This window comes from Caretta caretta, chromosome 3 (genome assembly GCF_965140235.1).
Source record: "Caretta caretta isolate rCarCar2 chromosome 3, rCarCar1.hap1, whole genome shotgun sequence".
NCBI lineage: Eukaryota > Metazoa > Chordata > Testudines > Cheloniidae > Caretta > Caretta caretta.
Window position 1 is genome coordinate 151,907,994 of NC_134208.1, and position 26,213 is coordinate 151,934,206.

The 26,213-nt window shown below is 43.4% G+C and overlaps 1 protein-coding gene across 1 annotated transcript in view; it reads left to right on the forward strand.

Moving 5' to 3' along the window:
* Positions 1-26,213, forward strand: part of DNAH8 (dynein axonemal heavy chain 8) — a 598,059-nt gene that overhangs the window by 313,973 nt on the left and 257,873 nt on the right. Inside the window, exons 42-43 of the mRNA XM_048843472.2 lie at positions 8,395-8,619; positions 22,850-23,022. Coding sequence (XP_048699429.2) covers positions 8,395-8,619; positions 22,850-23,022 — 398 coding nt within the window. The remainder of the gene's footprint in view (positions 1-8,394; positions 8,620-22,849; positions 23,023-26,213) is intronic.

Below are 26,213 nucleotides of genomic sequence, written 5' to 3' on the forward strand. Positions count from 1 at the left end.
GCGCTTTGACCATGGGTGTCTCCAAGATGTTTTGAACTTTTCCTTTTGTCGGAAAAGAGTTTTCATAATAATAAATTCATGTTCAGCACACTTGGTCAGGAGTAGAATTCCATTTGAATTGTTTTTGCCAACTCCTTCTTTCCTGATTGTTCCTTTCCACAGGTCTGACTCTCGTCCAATACGTGCACTGAAATCCCCCAGAAGGATGATCTTGTCTTCCGTAGGGGTCTCTCATAAAATAGTTTCCAACTGAGAATAAAAATCTTCCTTTACATTCTCATCAGCATCCAGTGTTGGTGCATAGGTGCTCACAATAGTTGCCTGTTGATTTTTGGTGAGCCTCAGAGTGTCATAAAGTGCTCAAAAAGAAAAGGAGTACTTGTGGCACCTTAGAGACTAACAAATTTATTTGAGCATAAGCTTTCGTGAGCTACAGCTCCATGCATTTGATGAAGTGAGCTGTAGCTCACGAAAGCTTATGCTCAAATAAATTTGTTTGTCTCTAAGGTGCCACACGTACTCCTTTTCTTTTTGCGAATACAGACTAACACGGCTGCTACTCTGAAACCTGTCATAAACTGCTCATTGATGCCAGCTGTTACCTCAGAGAGGCACCTTTCAAGCTTGTTCTTTATAGCAAAACCCACTCTATGAAATCGGGGTTCATCTACAGATTTTCCCTTCCAGAAGTAAGTATAGCCTCCTTTTTCCTCCCTCACCTGTCCTTCATCAGCTCTTCTAGTTTCGGACAAAGCAGCAATACTGATGTTAAACCAACTCAATTCACAAGCAATAATGCCTGTACGTCGCTCTGGTCGGTCACTGTTTGAGTTGTCCATCAGGGTATGTACATTCCAAGTTCCAAAGTTGAAAAGTTTCTTTCATTTTCGATTGTTGAGGTGGTAATCCTGCTGGATGCAGCTGTTCAGCCAGGAAAAACAAAGGCAAGACAATTTTTAGGGTACCTTTTCTAACCCCCTCCCCATGTGGGGTGAGCAGAGTGGATCTTAAAAAGGACTTCTCAGTCATGGATGCAGCTGCCGAGATGCTTGACCTGCCTCAATCCTCGAGCAAGATGACTGTATCACACACCCACCTCCTGTGTGTGGGTCTGTGACTAGGAACTTCTGGATTTCACTGTCCTGTTCCCATCATCACTTGCCTATCGCCACTGGACTTTTGACTTGTGCAAATGTTATTTTCCCCAAAACTGGAAGATGCCTGTGTGGGACTTCTTTTAAAGTGGTGAGACTGGTGCACAACAATCACCACACTATCCTTGACAGATAGAGGACCTGAAACCAATGGCATGGACACCATGACGATTGGAGATCCTCTATCTGCTGCAGCCTTCATCCACCTTCACAGCTGTTGTAACATTACACAACAGTTTCATCTCCATTGTGCAGTTATCCTCCGTCTGCTCTGCTGCTAGGGACTTCTTGGATCACACTCTGTCTGGAACCTCACCCTTGACTGTTCTGCCATAGGTGACCCTGAGGGAGTACATGACTCCAGGCAGCATTGTTCTCGGGGTCATTGAGACACACAAGCCTCTCCACCACTACAAGGTGGTGATCCATGGAGAGGGTAGGGAAAAGGGGAAAAAAATAAAGTGAGGTTATAATAGGGTGATCGCTGCATCTTAATGACACAACAATTGAATAAAACAATGGTTTTATATATGTAAAATAGATTATGTGTAAAATAGATTATTCAAAACTATGCCTTTATACTTATATACTTCATATTGGAGCTAGTGATCTTATCTCTTGTCATGAATTCTCTCACTCCTTATGTTAATGTTGTGACATGGACATTACAGGGACAGATATTTTCAAACAAAATCTCACCCTAGCTACATGAAGCAGCTTTCTCGATCTGTTTGTATGAAATAATTTTTTGTTGGATCTTGTTCTCGGGGTCATTGAGACACACAAGCCTCTCCACCACTACAAGGAGGTGATCCCTGGAGAGGATAGGGAAAAGGGGAAAAAAATAAAGTGAAGTTATCATAGGGTGATCACTACATCTTAATGACATATGGATACTGCTGGCCAAAATACTCCAAATTTGAGTGCATGAAGTGCAAGGACACCTGTCAGCTGTGATGAAACCAGCCTTGTGCAGAAGTTCCACTTCATGCTGTCTTAACCTGGCCAACAATTGTTCAAATCAAATTAGCAAGAAAAAGGCAGAGTCTATAAACATAACAAAGAGTCTTTAAAAGGCTCTTGATTATCTGAGCTTTTATCTTCATTTACCCCTTTGCCCCTCCAAAGGGGTTACTAGTCTCTCAGAGGCAGACAGGTGGAAACTTCTTTGGGTGGCTGGTAGAAAACCGTTACTCCTTAGCAATCCCTAGTTCTTCTGCTCCTTTTCTTACTGTTTCTCCCTCTTTGTAGTTGGGCTTGCCATCATTAGTCATGCAGCTGTGGGTGTCTCTCCATAATTGGCATTTCTCACAGCTGAGCTGGGGTGTAGTTTGGCAGTCTGCTGGCAGGGAAGGTTCTTAATCCTTTCCTGCCTGTGTTTTGTGTAGGGTCTGTAGATCCCTTCACAGCATCCATTAATGAAATGTGCATATGGAAAACACATATTTAGTCTTGAGAAAAGAGTAGGGGGTCCTGATAACAGTCTTCTTCACAATCTAAACAGAGAAAGAGATCCTTCAAACCTTGGATGAAGACTAATGTAATCTTTGTCAAATGTTAGCTCACAGATCTGACATAAGGATTGAGAGGTGCAAATCAATCTGTGATTTACCTGCTTCCTAACCCTTTGAAGACCATCTGTCTCTTTTCTTTGGACAACTGGATTTTAGAGATAATAAAGGAAGGTTATAGCATTCAGTTTGACAACTTTCCTCTTTCCAACCCTCCACCCCTACTTCTCCATTCAGGGACCCCTCTCAAAAAGGGGTGTTAAGAGCAAAAATCCATGTTCTAATACAAGCAGGACAATAGAGGAATTCCTGAGAGAGTTCAGAAGCCATGGTTTTTATTCCTGCTATCTTCTGATATCAAAGAAAGATGGAGGACTTTGACTGATGTTAGATTCAAGGAAATTAGACACATAGCAGGAAATTCCAGGTCGGAATGTTAACTCTAGCATCTATTATCCCTTCCCTTTCGACTCTAGTTTGGTTTTGCAACCATCAGTCTGAAGGATGTATATTTCTATAATATCACATCACAAGTATCTTTGGTTTACACTCAATCAAAACAATTTTCAGTACAAGGTTCTACCATTTGGTCTTTCCATGGGACACAGGATCTTTATGAAGTGTCTGTCTGCATTAGCAGCCCATTTAGGAAGGCATGGTATTTTCGCCTAACCCTGTGTCTGGAACTGCTTTCGTTGACTGGCACCCCATCATGGTGGGGTGTGAACATAAGAATGGCCATACTGGGTTATACCAGTGGTCCATCTAACCCAGTATCCTGTCTTCCAACAGTGGTCAGAGCCAGATGCTTCAGAAAAAATGAACAGAGCAGGGCAATTATCAAGTGATCCCTGTCGTCCAATCCCTGCTTCTGGCAGTCATAGGTTTAGAGACAACTGAACAGGGGGTTACATCCCTGACCATCTTGGTTAATACCCATTGATGGATCTAGCCACCATGAATTTATATAATTCTTTTTTGAACCCAGTTATCATTTTAGCCTTCACAACATCCCCTGTCAACAAGTTCTGCAGATTGACTGTTCGTTGTGTGAAGAAGTACTTCCTTATATTTGTTTTTAAACTGCTGCCTATTGATTTCATTGGTTCATGTGTTATGCAAAGGGGTAAATAACACTTTTACTCACTTTCTCCACAGCATCCATGATTTTATAGACCTTTATCACAATCCCTCCACTAAGTTGTCTCTTTTTATGAAGCTGAACAGTCCCAATCTTTTTCATCTCTCCTCCTAGGAAGCTGTTCTGTACCCCTGAACATTTTCTTTGCCCTTTTCTGTACCTTTTCCAATTCTAATATACCTTTTTTGGGTTGTGGGAACCAGAACTGCACACAGTATTCAAGGTGTGGGCATACCATGGATTTATATAGTGGCATTATGAAATTTCCTGTCTTATCTTCTATCCCTTTCCTAATGATTCCTAGCATTCTGTTAGCTATTTTGACTGTCTCTGCACACTGAGCAGGTGTTTTCAGTGAACCATCTAAGATGATTCCAAGATCTCTTTCATGAGTGGTAACAGCTAATTTAGATCCACCATTTTGTATGTATAATTGGGATTATTCTTCCCATGTGCATTATTTTGCACTTATCAACATAGAATTTCATCTGCTGTTTTGTTGCCCAGTCACCCAGTTTTATAAGATCCTTTTGTAACTCTTCTCAGTCAACTTTGGACTTAACTATCTTGAGTAATTTTGTATCATCTGCAAATGTTATGACCTCCTTTTCACCCCCTTTTCCAGGTTGTTTATGAATATGTTGAAAAGTACAGATCTTTCGGGGACCCCTCTATTTACCTCTTTCCATTATGAAAATGGATGATTTATTCCTACCCTTTGTTTCCTGTCTTTTAAACAGTTACTGATCCAGGAGAGGACTTTCCCTCTTATCATAGAATCATAGAATCATAGAATATAAGGGTTGGAAGGGACCCCAGAAGGTCATCTAGTCCAACCCCCTGCTCGAAGCAGGACCAATTCCCAGTTAAATCATCCCAGCCAGGGCTTTGTCAAGCCTGACCTTAAAAACCTCTAAGGTAGGAGATTCTACCACCTCCCTAGGTAACGCATTCCAGTGTTTCACCACCCTCTTAGTGAAAAAGTTTTTCCTAATATCCAATCTAAACCTCCCCCACTGCAGCTTGAGACCATTACTCCTCGTTCTGTCATCTGCTACCATTGAGAACAGTCGAGAGCCATCCTCTTTGGAACCCCCTTTCAGGTAGTTGAAAGCAGCTATCAAATCCCCCCTCATTCTTCTCTTCTGCAGGCTAAACAATCCCAGCTCCCTCAGCCTCTCCTCATAACTCATGTGTTCCAGACCCCTAATCATTTTTGTTGCCCTTCGCTGGACTCTCTCCAATTTATCCACATCCTTCTTGAAGTGTGGGGCCCAAAACTGGACACAGTACTCCAGATGAGGCCTCACCAATGTCGAATAGAGGGGGACGATCACGTCCCTCGATCTGCTCGCTATGCCCCTACTTATACATCCCAAAATGCCATTGGCCTTCTTGGCAACAAGGGCACACTGCTGACTCATATCCAGCTTCTCGTCCACTGTCACCCCTAGGTCCTTTTCCGCAGAACTGCTGCCTAGCCATTCGGTCCCTAGTCTGTAGCTGTGCATTGGGTTCTTCCGTCCTAAGTGCAGGACCCTGCACTTATCCTTATTGAACCTCATCAGATTTCTTTTGGCCCAATCCTCCAATTTGTCTAGGTCCTTCTGTATCCTATCCCTCCCCTCCAGCGTATCTACCACTCCTCCCAGTTTAGTATCATCCGCAAATTTGCTGAGAGTGCAATCCACACCATCCTCCAGATCATTTATGAAGATATTGAACAAAACCGGCCCCAGGACCGACCCTTGGGGCACTCCACTTGATACCGGCTGCCAGCTAGACATGGAGCCATTGATAACTACCCATTATCTCATGACTATTTACTTTGCTGAAAAGCCTTTGCTGAGGGGACCTTGTTGAATGCTTTTTGAAAGCCCAAGTACACTACATCAGCTAGATCACCTTTGTCCTCAGGCTTGTTGACACCCTCAAAGAATTCTAATAGATTGGTGAGGCATGGTTTTCCTTTACAAAAGCTGTGTTGACTCTTCCCCAACATACTGTGTTCATCTGTGTGTCTGATAGTTCTGTTCCTTACTGTAGTTTTCTCCACAGTCTTTAATAATCCCTCTGCTGGGATTAGTAGGGGAACCCAGGCCCACTCCTCTTGGTTCCAATACATGAACCCTATATGAAGTAGTTGGAACTACTCCCTATCCTTCCTGCTTCCTACTACACCTCTATTGTACGCTATTTTGCAACTCATGCTCTATGATCCTCTTCATCTGGAGGTCCAGCTACCTAGGCAGCTTCTCGACAATCTGTTGCTGAAGGATCCTGTTCTCAATGGTTTCTCAGATTCCCTGGGAGCCATGGCTCCCTCCTGACCTAGAGCCTTTTTATCTCACTATCTGTTGCAGGGCCACCAGTCCTTCCAAGCTAAGGAGGCAGCTCTTCATTTAGCAGCTGGGACACTATGGGGTCTGGTCACCTCATGACACCTTATTTGGATGGTTGACTTCTCAAAGCCAGCTTGGGTCTTATAAAAGACAGAGAGGAGGGAAGCTCAAAGGGGGGCAGCAGAAGCGAGCAGATGGCCATTCTTAGGGGAAAGTACTGCCCAGGAGCTCATTGCTTGAGACCTACCACCACAGACCTTTACAAACATACAAAGGAGAGGCCGGTGACTGAGCATGTGGGTTAGAGACTAAACTGAAATGATTTGCTTTGGGAAGCCAAAGGAAGTTGGGGTAGGAAGTGGTCCTGGAGGACCTGGAGCTGCTTCACATCTCACTGTACCAGTTGGAGCTGCCCAACATTGGACCCGAGCCCAGTGAAGAGGGTGAACCTGGCTTACCTTACCCACTCCAAAAGGACATTATCAAAAGAGCCTTCACCTAGGGTGAGAGGCCAGCTGGCAAAGGCTTTGACTGTTCAGGGGCCCAGCCCCTCAAATTTCTGTGCTAAAGGGGATGACTGGAAACCCTTAGGGTGGGGTGTTGAAGGACAACACTGTGTTTCAACTGGGAGATGACCTGCCAACCTGTTTTTAATTTCCTAGACCACATGCTCATAAACTAGATTACATAGTTTGCATGCTAAAAGGGCATTGTCCTACTACTTGAATAGGAAAAAGGACTTCAGAATCCCTCCTCAAGTGTTAATTTCTTCTGCTGAAAATTGTAAGGGCTGGGCTATTTCTGCTCAGTCATTGTCTACATAGGTCTGACAATGTATAGAGAAGCATTATAAAACTTCAAGTTCTCCCCTGATAGAATTAAACCACACTCTACCAGAGCAATGGCTGCCACTTTAGCATGTCTTAGACATGTCCTGCTTGTTGAAATTTATAGGGCTGCAACTTGGAGATTGAGTCATACTTTTACTAAACATTACACTATAGATTTGGGATTTGATGCTCATTTTGGGAGAGCAGTACTTCAGTCATTTTTTAATTAGGGCCCTTAGTCCCTCCATCCACTAAAGAATATTGCTCGCCAAACTATCTCAAGTGTGGGAATATACAGAAGACACTTGGAAGAAAAAATGGCAATTACTTACCTGTAACCAGAGTTCTTCGAAATGGACTCTGCATATTCTGCTCCCCATCCACCTTCCCCTCTTCTGTGGAGCCCTAATTAGCTCCTGTGGTTCCTGAGGCTGTGAGGGGGACTGCAGGTGGACAGCAGAGGTGGAGTGATGGTGTGTGAACCATGGATGCGGGGCGGGGAGGAGCGTTGGACTTGAGCTAATCACCAGAGTACCAGGAGAAAGTGAGCGATGCACCCTGTGACAGTACCACATCCCCTTCAATAGCCTTGCCCTGAAACATACTCAAATGCTGAGGAGAAGAGAAAAGGCTGGGTGCTTTAATGGGCCCTGCGACCAGAAGCTGCAGTGATTGGCATATCTCAAGCATGTGAATATGCAGAGTCCATCTCAAAGAATCCTGGTTACAGGTAACTAACCTCCATTTTGCTTATACTTGGGATATGAATTAAAGGTGGTTTTAAATCATATAATTCCTTTGTATCCTGAGGCTGTGCAAGGGCCTTTGTTGTAAGTTAGAGCAGCCCTGAGGCTGTAATTTATATTGTTTCCTATGGATTCTTATGGTCCTAGGGAAGAGAAAATAATTGTAGCACTGTACACTTGAGCCATGCACCCAAACATCTCCCCAATCCATCCCCTCCACTAGGGGCTGGGAGCAGGTCTGGTGTCAAATCCTTACACTAGATCTGCACTGCCTATGGGATAATTTCACAGTACCATTTCTACCCATTTTAAAGCCAATTTATGCTTATGCAGTCAGAACAGCATAAAAGGGCCTTAAATGTAACTGAGAATCATGTCAAATATATCTGTGTACCTCACTATGTGACTGAGATTATGGTAAAATAATGTATACATTTATTTCTGGGTTTCCTTGAATGTTTGTGAAATATGATTTGATAGAAAAGTGCACCCTGGAAACCCTCCGATCGTCTTTCTATTGAAACAGGGAAATCCTTAGTGAGAAATCACTTTGAATCCCTCCAGTAAGTTACCCTAAGATATACTTAGAAAGTAAGGTACCAAAGTCTTATAAATCTTGGTTTACAATAAGTGTTAATTAATGTGTCAGTTTACTTGTTATATTTTATAGGTAGGGTTACTGGGAATTCAGATGTTGTGGACACATGATTCAGAAGAAGCCCTACACAATGCAAAAGATGACAGGAAAATCATGCCAGTAACCAATCAGAAATTTCTGGATATACTAAATACACTTATCAGCCAGACAACACATGATCTTTCCAGCTTCGACAGAGTGAAATTTGAAACCCTGGTTACCATTCATGTGCATCAGAGAGATATTTTTGATGACTTGGTAAAGTACAGATTTTAATTTCTGAAAGCCAAATATAGTTTCTGTCACAATGATACCTAGTGCTTATAATGACTACATAGTGCTTTTATCTGCAGGATCCCAAACTGCATTTGTGTGTGTGTTAATATGGTAACATCATTATTCTCTCTAGAGTTAAGATTGTATTTAGATTTTTGCGTGTGGTGAGACTTTTGCTTAATACAGGACTAAAATCCATCTGTTTTACACTCATTCTAATGATTGAATTTAGTCTCCAAATTTTTATTCTTTCTAAACTATTTGATTCTTCTTCGAGTAGTGTCCCTAATGTTGTGTCCCTAAGCTCCACTTTAGGTGTCTGTGTGCCCCTGCACCTCTAATCGGAGTTTTTTGGTAGCAATGTCCCATTGAGCCCGGGCATGTGCTCTCCCTCCTGCCTCGAGGCTATTTAGCACTGCCTGGGTGAAACCCCCCTCACTTCCTTCTCTACTGCCTTTGGCCTCTGACAGAATGAGCAGTTGTCCCTTCCTTATCTGTGTCATTAGCATAAGTAGTGTTTGTTTTGTTACATTTGTTCTCCCTAAAAGTACTCAGGCTAGTGTCTATTTTATTTTATTTTATTTTATTTTATTTTATTTTATTTTATTTTATTCCTTTGGTTTAAAAAGAGGAAAAGGAAAAGAACTTCACTTTCCTTTCCTGTCTGGGGGCATTCCCTCCTCCCCAGGCATCTAGTAGACTCATAATTATTTTCTTTTTCAGATTAAAAAAAAAAGTAAAGACTATGTTCTGCATATTCCTCCCTGCTAGAGGATGACAACCCCCTGCCCAGGGGCTTGCCTGGCTCTCTCTGCTCCAAGCGGTGCCTCTCCTGCCAGGAGTAATTTCCTGTAATGGCCAGACACTCACTGTGCCTGGGAGACCCTCACAGAAGTGCTTTACCTGCAACACCAAAAACTGCAGCCTCACAGGAGCTGGGAGCTGAAGTAAAAATTCCTCCCTATAGAGGAGGGAGGGGACTCCGGTGGGTGTTGACCCCGGATCATCCCTGGAGCCTTCACTTCAAAAGGGGTCGAGTGGTGAAGGGGGAGGAGGGGAGGGAAGCCACCAGCAGACTCCCCCTGGAAAGGCTCCTCCAAGCAACTGGCCAGCTAGGGGGGTGTTCCCCAGTGCAGCCATCCGCACTGATACCCGAGTAGCTGGCCAGACAGTGGGACTCCCCAGAGCGGCCACCTCAATAGGACAATACCAGCAGAGGAACCTCTTGCTGTGAGCTCAGCTGCCACTCTGGTTTGGCACAGAGCTTCCTGCTGTGAGCTCAGCTGCCGCTCCCCTTCCACACGAGGGCTTTCTGCTGTGAGCTCAGCTGCCGCACAGTTCTGCACCTAAGCTCTGGAAGCTGAAACCTGAGAAGGGGCTTTCTGCGCTGTGCTGCTCTGAGCTGTACTCTGGGCAACTACTGCACCTAGAGGGGATAAAAAGAAAAGGAGGACTTGTGGCACCTTAGAGACTAACAAATTTATTTGAGCATAAGCTTTTGTGAGCTACAGCTCACTTCATGGATGCATTCAGTGGAAAATACAGTGGGGAGATTTATATACACAGAGAACATGAAACAATGAGTGTTACCATACACACTGTAAGGAGAGTGATCAGATAAGGTGAGCTATTACCAGCAGGAGAGCGGGGACGGGAAAAAAACCTTTTGTAGTGATAATCAAGGTGGGCCATTTCCAGCAGTTGACAAGAACGTGTGAGGAATGGGGGGTGGGGGGAATAAACATGGGGAAATAGAAAAGGAGTACTTGTGGCACCTTAGAGACTAACCAATTTATTTGAGCATGAGCTTTCGTGAGCTACAGCTCACTTCATCAGATGTTTACCGTGGAAATAGTTTTACTTTGTGTAATGACCCATCCACTCCCAGTCTCTATTCAAGCCTAAGTTAATTGTATCCAGTTTGCAAATTAATTCCAATTCAGCAGTCTCTCCATGGAGTCTGTTTTTGAAGTTTTTTTGTTGAAGAATTGCCACTTTTAGGTCTGTAATCGAGTGACCAAAGAGATTGAAGTGTTCTCCGACAGGTTTTTGAATGTTATAATTCTTGAGGTCTGATTTGTGTCCATTTATTCTTTTACGTAGAGACTGTCCAGTTTGACCAACGTACATGGCAGAGGGGCATTGGTGACACATGATGGCATATATCACATTGGTGGATGTGCAGGTGAACGAGCCTCTGATAGTGTGGCTGATGTTATTAGGCCCTATGATGGTGTCCCCTGAATAGATATGTGGACACAGTTGGCAACTGGCTTTGTTGCAAGGATAGGTTCCTGGGTTAGTGGTTCTGTTGTGTGGTTGCTGGTGAGTATTTGCTTCAGGTTGGGGGGCTGTCTGTAAGCAAGGACTGGCCAGTCTCCCAAGATCTGTGAGAGTGATGGGTCGTCCTTCAGGATAGGTTGTAGATCCTTGATGATGCATTGGAGAGGTTTTACTTGGAGGCTGAAGGTGATGGCTAGTGGCGTTCTGTTATTTTCTTTGTTGGGCCTGTCCTGTAGTAGGTGACTTCTGGGTACTCTTCTGACTCTGTCAGTCTGTTTCTTCACTTCAGCATTGTGGTTGTAAGAACGCTTGATAGAGATGTTGTAGGTGTTTGTCTCTGTCTGAGGGGATAGTTACCTTACCATCTCTAAAAGAGAGACACAGAGAAGCCCTGCTGTCAGCTCTGCTTCGGCATGGAGACACCAGAGGCTTCCACCCCTCATGCTCTGAGGCAACTGTACCATCCCCTAAGGAGAGGGGACAGTTACCATAACATCTGTAAAAGAGCGGCATAGAGAAACCCTTTTGTACCTGATGCAACAAAACTCCCATCTAGGAAGTGTTCTGCACCTTCCCAACCATTGATACTGACTACAGACACTGTGGTTCCACATGAGCCCATGCTAACACAGGTGCTCTGATACTCTGGAGACCAGTGGCCTCAGTACCCAGGGAGAGACAATTACTAAACCATCTCTAAAAAAGTGGCACCAACAAACTTTTTGTACTGGGCAAACTCTCATTTAGGTAGTGCTCTGCCCAACTATCGGTACTGACAATGTACCACGGACCCTCCTCTGTGGTACCAAATGAACCCATGGTTCTGCATGGGCTCTGGTACCCTGGAGACCTGATGATTGGGGAAGAACCACAATCCTCATTAGTTGGTAGCAGGACCCCAGTATCAAGCACATCCCGGCACCCAGAATCGCTCTTAGCACTGGGCTGTATACTGCCAATACCCCAGTCAGTGGCACCCTTACACACTGACGAATCTGACACTGGCCAGGAGATCATTCCCTGGCCCCTCATGGTGGCCCACCACCACACTACAAGGGTCATCCCCAATTCCATCATGCCAGCTGCCCATGCCCGCCTTCCTGCCTCTCCCTCCCAAGGCCATATTGTGACTCTTCAGCGATACATACACACACAGGGCGCGACCGTCTCCGGTGTCTCTCAGGGAGAGTCCACCAGATGGTTTGCTACAGCCTGGCACCTGAGCCAGGGCAGGAGAGCACCTGAGCCAGGACAGGAGAAAGCTTTTTCAGAACAGGAAAGAAGGGGGGGGAATGAAGAGGAAGCTACCTCTTCAGCACACTTCTACTCATCTCTCCCAGATGAGACTGTGCTGCCCACCCCTCATCACTAGGTGAAGATTTAAGAACTTTCTGGATCTTACCAAGAGGGTGGTAGACAAGCGGCAGATTCCCTTACAGGAGGTGGCAGATACACATCACAAGTTGGTGGAAATTCTGCACACTACCTTCTCATCTAGAACTGTCCTCCCAATTAATGAGCTCTTTCTAGATCCTACCAAAGTCATCTGGCAGAACCAGCCTCCATCGCACCAACCAGCAACGGAGTGTAAACAAAAACAACCCTACATCTCTACCCAAAGAGGCAGACTTTGTTTTCAACATTCGCAACCCAATTCCATCATAGTGGATGTGGTTAATGCATGAAGCAAGCAACATAATGCCAAGTCAACTCCATATGATCAGGCTTCGCAAGATGGCGTATTCATCGACAACATTACTGTTTAGAGTAATAAATTACCAAACTGTTATGGCCAAAACAATTTTTTTAATGTTGGGAAACCCAGGATGTTTCTGAAACATTACTGGAAACACAAAAAGAACAGATTCAGACCATTCTTAGCGAAGGTCAGTTAATAGCCAGACTGGTCCTAGAGACACCATTGGATGTAGCTATTACAGCTGTCTGCCCGGTCTCCATGACAGTGGTACTGAGGTGGGTTGTGGGTTTGTTTGTTTTTTGTTCGCTCCACCTCTCTAAATTGCCCAAAGAGCTAGAGACTTCCAGTTTGAAGGGCCAAACTCTTTGCGGAGAAGACAGATTTTCTCTCCACATCCTGGAGGATTCTTGGACCGCACAATACTCCTTAGGAATCTACGCTGCAGAACAGAAGAGAAGATATACCTCTCAACCACACCACAGATCACAATCTTCTCAATACTCATCATCTCAGTGCTGTTATGAACCATAGTGTAAGAGGTCCAGGGCTCAAAAGTGAGAACAGTCTGCACCCCAGTCCATGACCTCTCAAACTGCCTCTTATAAGCACTTTGATGAGCTGGTCGGGGGCCTGAATAATGGTACCTTACAGCATCAGCTGTCATTTATACACCTATCATGCCACTCAAAAGCCACCTTACCTTACTTCACAGCAGTTAGGACCAGCTCTAGAGTAAAGAGATTGATTTCTAGCCCTGAACCTACAGGGTGCCAACTTCCATATCTCAATACAACCATCGTACAGATTTCCTACTGCTTACCTTTGGGGCAGGATCATTATCGGTACAGACTGCTCCACACAGGGTATTTTCCAAGGTTCACTTCATTGTAGTGTCATACTAACCCCAGTACAGTGACTGGACTTCATCAGCACCAACCTGATGCAGTATGAGCGAGAGCGCTCCTCTCACTACCCACATTCACCACCATGGGACATGTCTCCCTAATATTCTGGGGAGCTCACCTACACAACAAGATTCAGGACAAATGGTCTTCCACAGAAATGACCTGTATGTTTTGTATAAACTGCCAAGGAGCTGCCAGATCTCCCTCCCTCTACAAGACAGCATTCAGACTTTGGAATTGATGCACCTATCACAGTGTGCTCATCTCAGCTGTCTGTCTACAAGGGATACAAAATGGGACAACCAACAGTTTCAGTTGGAATTTTCTCACGACAGTGAGTGTATACTGAATTCAGAGGTGCTTCAAGATATAGCCACCCTTTGGGGAACCCGGCCTATGGATCTCTTTGCTACTTATCGGAACAAGAAAGGTCCTTGTTACTGCTCCAAGGCCTGTTTGGGGAAACATTCACTTGCAGTTGCCCTCATCTTCCCAGCAGACAGGGCCCACTTGTATGTCTTTTCCCAGTTTCCTACTCTATGCAAGATTCTGTTGAAAATTCAGTGAAACAAAGCGAGAGTTATTATGATTGCCCCTCTTGACTATGACAAGTCTGGCTCCCTTACCTGATGCAGATGGCAATATGCCCTCCTGTTCCTCTGACATCAGCCCATTCCCCACCCGCTCTCTCAAAACAATGGGCTGACCCTTCATCCCAACCCATGGGTCCTCCGTCTCCAGGCTTGGATCTTTCTTTGTTCCCAGGCTTAGAAGCAGAATCCTCTGACAAGCTGAAACACGTGTTGCAACACAATCACAAGTTGACCACTCCACATACCTATCTACAATATGGAAACGATTCCAAGTTTGTACCATTCCAAATGCACAGACCCAAACTCATCTTTCCTCCCTCTGATTTTGCACATTTTAAACTCTCACTCAGCTCCTTTAAGGTAAATCTCATGGCGAAAATGGCTTCCACTTGGAGTTTGGTCAACCACTAATGCATAGATTCTGTAAGGGCACTGGGACGCTCTTCCCACATGTAACACCACCTGCTCCAGCCTGGGACTTTAATCTAGTTCTCAGGGCTTGGACTAGACCTCCCTCCAAGTCCAGGGCAACTTGTTCTCTCTTACACCTGTCCATGACGACAACATTTCTAATTGCCATCACCTCAGCTAGGCACATAGGAGAAATAGCGGCCCCGATGGCACACCCGTCATTCATGGCCTTTTTTTTTTTTTTTAAAGACAAAGTAACTCTAAGGCCATATCCCAAGTTTCTCCCTACTTTTTCTGCACTTTCCATATGAATCAACAGATCCATCTCCCTGTTTTTTCTCAAAACCACATTGTGACAACTGGGAGACAATTGTGCATATGCTAGATATTAGAAGGACATTAGCATTCTACTTGGACAGGACTAAGGACTTCAGGAAATCCCCTAAACTCTTCCTTTCATCCACAGAAAGATCCAAAAACTCTGTGATATCTCCTCAAAGACTATCCAAATGGGTCTCTAGTTGCATTAATCACTTAGCAAGTGTGCAACTTGCTTCCGTCCATATGCACTCCATAAGATCAGTTCCTACCTCAATCACATTCCATACAGATACCCCTATCTCCCCAATCTATAGAGCAATGATTGGGGCCTCTGTCCATACTTTCGCAGAACATTATGCGATCACTGAAGATTTGGCCGCTGACACCATCTTCGACTCCACAGTACTCTCTGTAGTAAAAGACTCCGCTCCGGAGTCCCAGCTTCCAGTGGTGGGTACTGCTCCAGAGTCAGCTAAAGTGGAGCACCCATAGGGACACTACTCAAAGAAGAAGAGGAAGTTACTCACATTGTGCAGTATTGATGTTTCTTTGAGATGTGTGTCCCTATTTGTGCTCCACAACCTGCCCTCCTCCCCTCTACTTCAGAGTTCTCTGTAGGGCTCTGTGGTAGAGAAGGAAGTGAGGGGGGTTCGCCTGTGCAGTGCTAAATAGCCTCGAGGCAGACCACGAGGGAGGGAGAGCACATGTGTGGGCTCAACAGGACACTGCTACCAAAAACTCCGATGAGAGGTGCAGGGGTACACAGACACCTAAAGTGGAGCACCCATAGGAACACACATCTCGAAGAACCATCGTTACTGCACAAGGTGAGTAACTTCCTCATCTTATTTTTCTCTAAAAGATTTAGAAATTTTGGCAAAAGCATGTTTAGAATGTTCCTTTTTGGAATTGGGTTCTGACACACTCACCTTTTGTTTGTGACAGAAAATCTGAGCTGGGAAGGGGGATTGGATGGGTGTGTGGTGATGGTAAAAGAATAGTTCAGTTTGTATTTCTGACCAGCTTCCCTTGATTCATCACGGGGAATTCTTATTTAATGAACCAAAGGAAGTTTGAGAGAGACAAGGTAAGTGAGGTAAGACCTTTTAGTGGACCAACTTCTTTTGGTGGAAGGTACAAGCTTTTGAGCTACACAGAGTCTTCTTCAAGTTTGGAGAAGGAAGTGGAGTGTCTGAGCTAAATACTAGTCAGACAATTTGTTTTCTTCCCCAGAACTGAAGCAGAGCTCTGTCTAGCTTGAAGGCTTGTACCTTCCACCAACAGAAGTTGGTCCAATAAAAGGTCTTACCTCACCTACCTTGTCTCTCTGATATCCTGGGACCAACATGGCTAACCCACTGCAAACCAAGTTGTTTGTCAGACTAGGACTGCAGCTTTACATTCCTTATGAAGCTGGTGGGAGCCCTCAAGGGGATTTGGGTGAGGAGGGGGAAAAAGAGAAATGTTGCTTTGGGAGGGGGTTCAGACAGACTTGGCGGTAGGTATAGTCGCTCCACAACACTCCATCGCTCATGGGCTACTTCTTCCTCTCCCCAATTCAATGACTTTCTTGCTCATTGGCTTCTGAGGGCTTCTCAGCTTTCTGCAGTATTCTGCCAATGAAACAGCAGAGTTCTTGGGCTTATGGAGATGGAAACAACTAAGGGAGCAATAGGGCTGAGAGTGCTGGGAAGAGATTGGGCAAGTGAACCAGGATCTCAGGAGCTGGTGAGCTGAGAGGGAATAGAAACTGGAGGAGTGGAGGAACCAGGGGATGGAAGGAGGGAGACAGAAAGGGCTACTTTGCTTCTACCCCTTCCATCAGAGTTCCTGTATTTCCTACTCCCATAAGGCTGCTACTGGCCTGACGAGGGCAGTCAGTGGCAGTCCCAGTCTTATGTATGTTGGTTTGCCAGAAGAGGAGCTCTTCTTTGATGAACTATGGGAAACGTATTCGAGTGGGATTGCTACTTTGTCTTTATAAGGCTAGTGGAAGTTTTGAGGGGATAAGGAGAAAAAACAAGATTGTGGTAGGGGAAAGGAGGAAGAAGAGAAATTGGGTGAGGTGGAAAGGCAGGCTGGGCTACTGGACCCCTGCTCTTGGTGTTCCCTGCCCTACAAAACAAGAGGGCCCATAAGTCTGGAGAGACTGACAGGTAGCCCTCAGAAGCAAGGAAGAGAGTTGACAGTGGACTGAGTGATATGAAGAACCAAGGACACTGGTGATCAGAAAGCTAAGGGTCACAAGAGCTGGTGGGTCAGAGAGGAATAGATAACGGGGAGGCATAGGAACCAAAGAGGGTTGAGGGGTGGGCAAGAACCAGGTGAAGGAAAAACCTTTAACCATGGAGCCACTGGCTTAGGTATAGCTATGGAAGACAGGACTCCATGCAGTCCAGCCTGCCTTCCCCACATCACCAGCACCACTTATTTCTCCCCACCGAACACAATACCCAATGATCCTTCCCCTTCCTCCCCAAACTCTCTGGCTTTGCAGTGTGGCTGGTGGTAGACTCACCATCTACAAGGACAACTTATACTGCAAAATGGAAGTGTTTTTGCTTTTGGGTTTGCCAACATAATCTTTCTCCATGAGACATCAATCCCTCATATGCTTGCACATCTATTTTTCGTAACCTCTGGTTTGTCGCTTAGTTCATTAAATACTTACATGGGTGCTATCTCTGCACATCATCCACCAATTCAAGATGGTCACAGGGTGGCTGGCCCCTGTGTTGAAAATAGATCCAGCTCCCTTGTACTAGAGTAGGTGCTTCCAGATGAGCTAATTGAAAGGGTGGGTCTATACCTATATTATAAAGAGTCAAAGGGAGTTTCAGTGAGGGCACAGTTAGAAGGGGAACTGTGAAGTGAAGCTTCAGGGGGTGAGAGAGAGCGAGAGAGAGAGACTCCTGCAGTGGTTCCAAGAAAGGGAGCTGTGATTGAATAAGAAAACGCAGCTGAAAGTTTGTTTTGTTCTTCCTTTAGGAGAAGGCAGGCAGTCCAGGTCTTTGCATCTTCTCTAGATGCTCAGAGAGCAATAATGGACAGTACCCTTGGGAAGAGGGGCAGTGCCTAACTTAAGGCTGGATGGAATTTTTTTTGTTTTTGGAACTTTGATAATAAAAAACAGACCCCAAGAAGGGCTGTGATTAGATGAGGGAGACTGTGTGGCTTTCTTAAGTGGCCCTGAAGAAGAAATTGAGGCAGGGTGCTGCAGAGCAATCTCTGATGTCTACAGGGTGCTCAGGATGCAGCCAGCCATGTTATAAAGACCACAATGTTTTGTTTTTGTTTTTTATTGTTTTTTTATGTTAAAATGTTTGTGAAAGGTCTTCTGAAAGTTTATTTTCCCCCTCTGATAAGACCACTTTCTCCATACTGGAATCTTAATGTGGTACTTACCAATTTGTTGGGACCTCCATTGGAGCCATTAGCCTCATGCCCATTACTCCAGTTGTCTATGAAGACAGCAGTCCTCATTGCAATTACATTGGCATGCACGGTTTATGATTTGAAGCTCATGTGAACCCTTCATATACCAATTTTTCACAGCGATAAAGTTAGTGTGACCATAAATTACTTTCAGAAGAAATTCAGGATATGATTTTCATTTAAATCAGTCCATTCACATAACTTTCCCCCCCAAAGACTCATACAACCAAGGTTGAGGCTGTGTTACAAACTCTGAATGTTCTCTGAGCTCTGAATGAGTGAACAATATGCTGCAGTTGTGAAAAAGGCTAATATTCTGGGGTGTATTAACAGGAGTGTCCTATGTAAGACATGGGAGGTAATTGTCCCACTCTACTTGGCACTGGTGAGGCCTCAGCTGGAATACTGTGTCCAATTCTGGGCATCACTCTTTAGGAAAGATGTGGACAAATTGGAGAGAGTCCAAAGGAGAACAAAAATGAGAAAAGGCCTAGAAAACCTGAATTATGAGGAAAGGTTAAAAAAACCGGACATTTGTTTAGCTTTGTGAAAGGAAGACTGAGGGGGGGCAGAGGGAACCAGATAACAGTTGTCAAATAAGTTAAGGGCTGTTATAAAGGGAATTGTGAGCAATTGTACTCCATATCCACCGCAGATAGGGAAAGAAGTAATGGCCATAGTCTGTAGCAAGGTTAGATATTAGGAAATAGTTTCTCATTATAAGGATAGTTAAGCTCTGGAATAGGCTTCCAAGGAATCCTCAACATTGGAGGTTTTTAAGCAGATTGAACAAACACCTGTCAGGGAGGGTCTAGATTTACTTGGTCCTGCCACAACACAGGGGGCTGGACTTGATGACTTCCGGGTCCCTTCCAGCCCTGCATTTCTATGATTGGTTTTGTGCTAGCCAAAAATAAATAAATAAAATAAAAATTCAGGCAGTCCCTAGGCTATTAACTATAAAGAGATCCAAGGTTAGGCAGCCTCAAATCAGAAAATCTTGAATTGGATGTCACAGTCTATAAAGTCATGTGGTGGCCAGTTTAGAACTCCCAGATCATGTTATGTCACATTCTGCCAGAGCACAGGCCTCTTCTGCAGTCTGTTTTAGGGGAATGCCCATAGCTAGTATATGTAGGGCTGCTACTTGAAGTAGAATATATATCTTCACTAGCCATTACTCTCTCGTTTAGGCATCTCATTCAGATGCCCAATTTGGGAGTGCTGTGTTGCAGTCTTTGTTTATTTAGAGGAGGGTACTGCGAGTCTATCTATTACATTCTGCTGGAGAGTCACCAGAAGTAGAACATGTGTAAACAAGCACTTGAAGAAAAAAATACGGTTAGTAAATGGAGTTCTTTGAGATGTGTTGTTTGTGTTCGAAGACCTACCATCCTTTCCCCACATCTGCTGAGTCCAATAGCCTGGACTTGATAATTGCACAGGACCTGATGATTGGTTTGTTGCTCTGTTCCCTTGTGGAGGGAGAGGCTCGAGGACATCAGGAAGCAGGTGCGACCAACAGACACTGCTGGTTAAAGTGTTCTGATCTCCAGTGCATGAGGTGCATGCACATCAGTAGTAGAACACATGTAAACAACACATCTCAAAGAACTCTGGTTACTTAAGGTAAGTAATTTCCTTCTTGATGAGAGAGAAGTGGTGTGTGGCTGGGGGACAGCAGAGAGCGTTCATCACTTGTGCTCTACTCTCTGGCACTGCCAGTCTCATGGGTTCCTACGCTGCATGTTTTGTGGCTCCCCATCCATTGTTTTTCAGATCTCCAGCACTCCCGCTACACATAGAGCAGTGGGGTCCATGGGGATAGGGACAAGGCTGAATGAGGACCATGTGCTGTGCAGGGAAAACAGGAGGCTGAGGAGAGGGAGTACTGGGAACACAGTGGGTTGGAAATCCAGGGGCCACAGGAGCCAATAGACTTGGGGGTTAGCAGAGATGGGAAGCAGAGGACCCCATGGCTTGTGGGGGACAGTGTCCGTTTAAAAAACAAGGAAATTCACACAAAATGTTGGTTCAAAACAGATAAGGCTACCAAAATGATGCATGGCTCCTGAAAGCAAATACACAAAAGCATAGAAATATGAAAGTAAGCCCACACACACATGGTATACAAAAACACATATACACATATTCTAGATACTCATTTTTTGAGGAGGATAGTGGAAATAAATCTAGTTGAAGGAAAAATGCCAATTTTTAAACAGGGCTAGCACCAAATGAGTGGGGTTAGAAAGTTGAAATTCGAGCATTATTTCATTCAGTATGCATCTATCTGCTGTGTGAAACAAAGTATTTATACACACAAAGGTCAGTGTCAATAGAATATTGGTATACAATTATTTAAAAAAATTGTATCAGTCTTGTATCCAGGCTAATGTTGCAGTAGAGATGTTTTTTAAATGCTTATGTCTGAGACCATAAAAAACCCACACATTTTAACTATCTCTATGCTATGCCAAATGTAAAGTTTTTGATCCCTTCTGCTGAGAACCTAGAACTGTCAATCAATTTTGTTATAATGGCAAAAGTTGGGTTTTTTGCCTTGTGGGGTTTTACATTCTTTTTTTATACCCATAAATGCCTGCACTATTTGTTTTTTTTTCAAAGTATTGGAACATTGACTGAGGTTTAATTTTTCTGTTTTCACAAAACGATATTTTGGACTAGAATATTTAGGCAATTCGTATATTCTTGTAATATTTACAAGAAAAAGTTTAAAATCACAACCTTAACCATAGGTATCTGTTTGTACTCCACCTGTGTATACACAAAATAAACCTTGATTATCCAAATGTCTCACATGATATCTGAAAACTTTAGATAACCATTTCAGTTTATGAAATAAATATTTGTGATGAAGAAACAAATGTTGGATAATCCAAAATTGAGATAATCAGTCTTCAATAATTGTGGTTTACCTATGTATATATTATAGCACTACTAAGAATGTTAATTTTGGAGGATTCCATTTATAAGTAGACTCTCTTCTAAGACTTGAATAAACTTGCTTAGTAATATTGTTACCCCTTTTTTACCCAAGCATTTAGCTAATTTTCATGATCTAGTCAGTTTCCATTAGGAGGAGAAATTAATGTAGAAGGTATTTTGATGCAATCCTGTTAATTTATAAAGAATATACAAAGTCCTGTTTCCATGAACATAGCAGATATCATACAGGAGATAGTTTCTTTGCTCATATTTCCATGCCTTTTTCAGCCAGGACTTTACCCAAGAAGTCTCTTAGTGTTTGTTCCTCAGTGTCACTTTATCAGGACTTCTCTGGCTGTGTCTGGGGCTTCTTTGCTCTGTGTCCTTCTCTCTGTTTCTGCTGTTCCTCTCACACACAGATGCACAGAGCTCACCCAATCAAAACAGCAGCCCCTGTGTTTGCTATATCGGTCACCAGCAAATAGCTTTGGGCCACATGGTTCAGCTTCTACTCAAATTTCGGAATTTCATTGTTTCACTTAAAATGAATGAAAGGCAGCAGTTACACCTACCAGCTTCGGTGAGGTTTTGTCCAACCCTCCCCACCACCAGCATAACAATATGTTGTAAGTCCTCTGTACCTGTGTGGGCTAGCCTGAAGTATGCTGCTCCTCTGGCATGAACGATTTGTAAACCCATTTTAACCGGCCCACTTACTGAGGGGATTCTGCAGTGGCATGAAGCTGACATAGGGGCTCTTATACCATTTAGGGTGTGTCTGCACTGCAATCCAAAGTATGGTTGCAGCTACTGAAGCTCATACTGCTGCGTCTACACTACTATTTTTATCCATGCTAGCCCAAGTAAAGCCAGGGATGCTGGGTGCAGCAGCACCCCGTGGCTTGAAGTGGTTTCCATCATATACAGGGTTTACAGTTTTGTTCAATGGCTTTCAGCACCCCCACTATAAAAATTGTTCCAATGCCACTTGGTAAAGCTACTGTGTAAGTGTGCCTAAGCGTTCTGCAACCACACTTTGGATTGCAGTGTACATATGTCCTTACTGTTATTACTGTGCACATAGCAAGAGGAAGGAAAAAAGCATCTCTGGAGAAAAGAGGTGTAGGCCAAAACATCCCTGTGTCACACTGACCTCCTGCTGTGTTTTGGCCCTTATGACAGTTGCAGCTTGGCCTTCAGACTGTTCTGAAACAGTGCAAGGGGAATGGACATGCACAGAGCTAATGACAATTTTTTAAGCCAGTTATACACATCAGCTGCTGATTTACGATATCAGTATTTTGTTTGTCCCTCATCGTCTTGCTTTGTGTGTTCCTGTTAAAGCAGTGGGAGCTTTACTGTACGTGAATAATAGGTTTCATATGTGGATTCAAATTATCAGAACATTTTCTGAATTATAAACTTTAAAAATAAATTCTTTATGCAGTGCAGAAATGTTTTCAGTTTTACTCCTACCAAAGCTTGAAACAGGTGATCATGCAAGTATAGTGAAATGTTCTATCTTTATTATTCTAATGCAGTTACTCGTTATATAAGACATAATACTGGGATACTGTGCATCTGTAATTTATGGCTTATTTTTCTTTTTGTTTAAGGTAAAAATGCATATCAAGTCAGTAACTGATTTTGAATGGCTAAAGCAGAGTCGATTTTATTTTAAGGAAGATGTGGATCAAGTTTGGGTATCCATTACAAATGTTGATTTTATTTACCAAAATGAATTTCTGGGATGCACTGATCGTCTGGTTATAACTCCTCTGACTGATAGGTGAGAAACAATGTTTTTCTTGAGGTTGGGGGAGAAGCCCAAAAAATGTTTAACATGCAGAGTGGCTTCTTTTATATAATATCTCCACAGAGTCATACTCTGGACTGCTGTAAATGTAAAATTGTACATTGTGTTCCAGAACATGTAATGAATGTCTACCTGTGTGTTTAAATAGGCATCCACACCTCTTTTTCGTTTAATAAAATAGACTCTCCCTAATCTACATACTTTATAACTCCTACAGAAATATGATGTCTTCACTCTTCTCAACAATGATTTAATTAACAGCAGAAATGTGTTTATATTAGTATAATATGTTATCATTTAGGAAGTATTATATTATATAATGATAACTTGATGGTAGAATTGGTATTTGAGGCCCAAGAGACTCCTAGACTTGGCTCAACAATTTGATGTGGGGGACCTAGAAATCTCTTCTTCCTTCTTGTTACTTCCCTATTCACAGTCAGCAATTTTTGTAGCTTTCTTCCAATACTCATGATTGTGCACCTGCCTGTCATGAAAATTGGTCTCTCTCTAAGGTCCACTGATATCTGGTCCATGTACTGAGTCTTTGGCCTCCTCCTTGGTGATCTTCCATCCATGATCATCGCAAGGATCCTCCTACCAATGTAACTTTTGGGTCTTCACTGGATATGTCTATACCAATGTATTCTCAGCTCACTCACCTGTCTTCAATTGGGACAATCTGCATTAGGCACCTCCCAACCTCATTTCATTTTTTATCACAGAACATCAAACCATTTGACCATCTCAACATCTTAATTTCTGTGGTGGATGATTCCTTTTCTTGTGGCTGGCCACGTCTCTGTTCCATACATTAGAGTGGGTTGAATTACAGTTTTACCTTCATGGACATCTCTTTATTACAGAGAACTGGGGTCAACTCCCACCATTTATACTGTGGCTTTGAAACAATGCTAGGCATCACTTAGGAGGACACCACTGTTACCAACCATTGATCCTAGATATTTCAGTTCTTTCACTTTTCTAAGCTCTCTGCCTGTAATATCCTTTTATTGTGGGTCCTCCTGCCTAAGCTATCATAGCCCCAGTCTTACCAATACTCACTCTAAATCCTCTCTACTGAAAACTCTGTTGCCACTGTTCAAATTTGATTTGCAGGGTCTAGCAATCTTCTGTGCACATCACTAAGTCATCAAGATAGTTAAGACCAAAGCAGACTGTGAAGAACTTCAAAAAGATCTCACAAAACTAAGTGATTGGGCAACAAAATGGCAAATGAAATTTAATGCGGATAAATGTAAAGTAATGCACATTGGAAAAAATAACCCCAACTATACGTACAATATGATGGGGGCTAATTTAGCTACAACTAATCAGGAGAAAGATCTTGGAGTCATCGTGGATAGTTCTCTGAAGACGTCCACACAGTATACAGCGGTAGTCAAAAAAGCAAATGGGATGTTAGGAATCGTTAAAAAAGGGATAGAGAATAAGACAGAGAATATCTTATTGTCCTTTTATAAATCCATGGTACGCCCACATCTTGAATACTGCGTACAGATGTGGTCCTCTCATCTCAAAAAAGATATGCTGGCATGAGAAAAGGAAAACTAAAATGATTAGGGGTTTGGAACAGGTCCCATATGAGGAGAGATTAAAGAGGCAGGACTTTTCAGCTTGGAAAAGAGGAGACTAAGGGGGGATATGATAGAGATATATAAAATCACGAGTGGTTTGGAGAAAGTGAATAAGGAAAAGTTATTTACTTGTTCCCATAATGTAAGAACTAGGGACCACCAAATGAAATTAATGGGTAGCAGGTTTAAAACAAATAAAAGGAAGTTCTTCTTCACTCAGCAAACAGTCAACCTGTGGAACTCCTTGCCTGAGGAGGTTGTGAAGGCTAGGGCTATAACAGGGTTTAAAAGAGAACTGGATAAATTCATGGAGGTTAAGTCCATTAATGGCTATTAGCCAGGATGGGTAAGGAATGGTGTCCCTAGCCTCTGTTTGTCAGAGGGTGGAGATGGATGGCAGGAGAGAGATCACATGATCATTACCTGTTAGGTTCACTCTCTCTGGCATTGGCCACTGTCGGTAGACAGGATACTGGGCTGGATGGACCTTTGGTCTGACCCAGTATGGCCATTCTTATGTCCTTATCAACGAACAACATAATCCATGGTGGTTTCCTTTGAAGACAACTACAGACAAAAAACCACAATGCTAACCCCTGGGGCAGGCCAATATCGACTGGAAATTCTCTGCTGTAGCTCCATTTGGTTTTCACTACAGTAGTCACCATTATACATATCCTCAATAAGATGGACATTCAGCAAGCTAGTTCTTTTGGTACACAATTGTATGCCTTCTCCAAATCCACAAAGACCATGCCCAGTTGCTGTTTCTTTTCTCTGTGCTACTCCATGAGGATTCATACAGCAATTATGGCATCAATTGTACTTCTTCTTGGCACAAATCTAGTCCAATCCCCTGCTCAAAGCAGGACCAATCCCCAACTAAATCATCCCAGCCAGGGCTTTTTCAAGCCTGACCTTTGGGTGGTATGTGTGGTATGTTTCCAATAAAGCACAACAATTCATTGAAAAACTCCTCTTACCTTTTGATCATCTCCTAACTGTGGTGCATACCCATTTACTGTGTGGATAGTCACTTCTTCTCACCACAGTTTAACACTCATCGGCCATTCTGGTAACGTCTATCACATGCCTCTGCATGTTTCATCCAAAATAACTCCAACACCATTTCAGGAGGTTGAACTCACTGAATAGTAGATTTTTGTAACCCTCCTCCAGCATCTGAACTTTACAATCTCTCCATTTAGTCTCTTGTTCACATGTCAGATTTACTCTTCTCTAAGACCTCACATAGGTCCAAACTTCTTCCAGTTAGCATTTCCATGTTCCAACTTGCATAGCTCAGCTTACTCACTTCTTTAAATTTAGTAGCCCTAGTCCAGGTTACAAGTCAGGCAAGGCTTTTGTACATCACTTGCAGAGCTCACTCTGAGGTACACTTGACCTGGACATTAGTTCACATGAGCATATCTATTGGACAAGCTTTATGGATCACCTTCCCCTTCTTCTAGCTGAGCTGCCTCCCTAGGTTAGTGAGCTCATCTGCCCCAGCAAGACTTATTTTAAGGTGATCTTTAATCACCTTGATGTCCTTTTCATAGGACC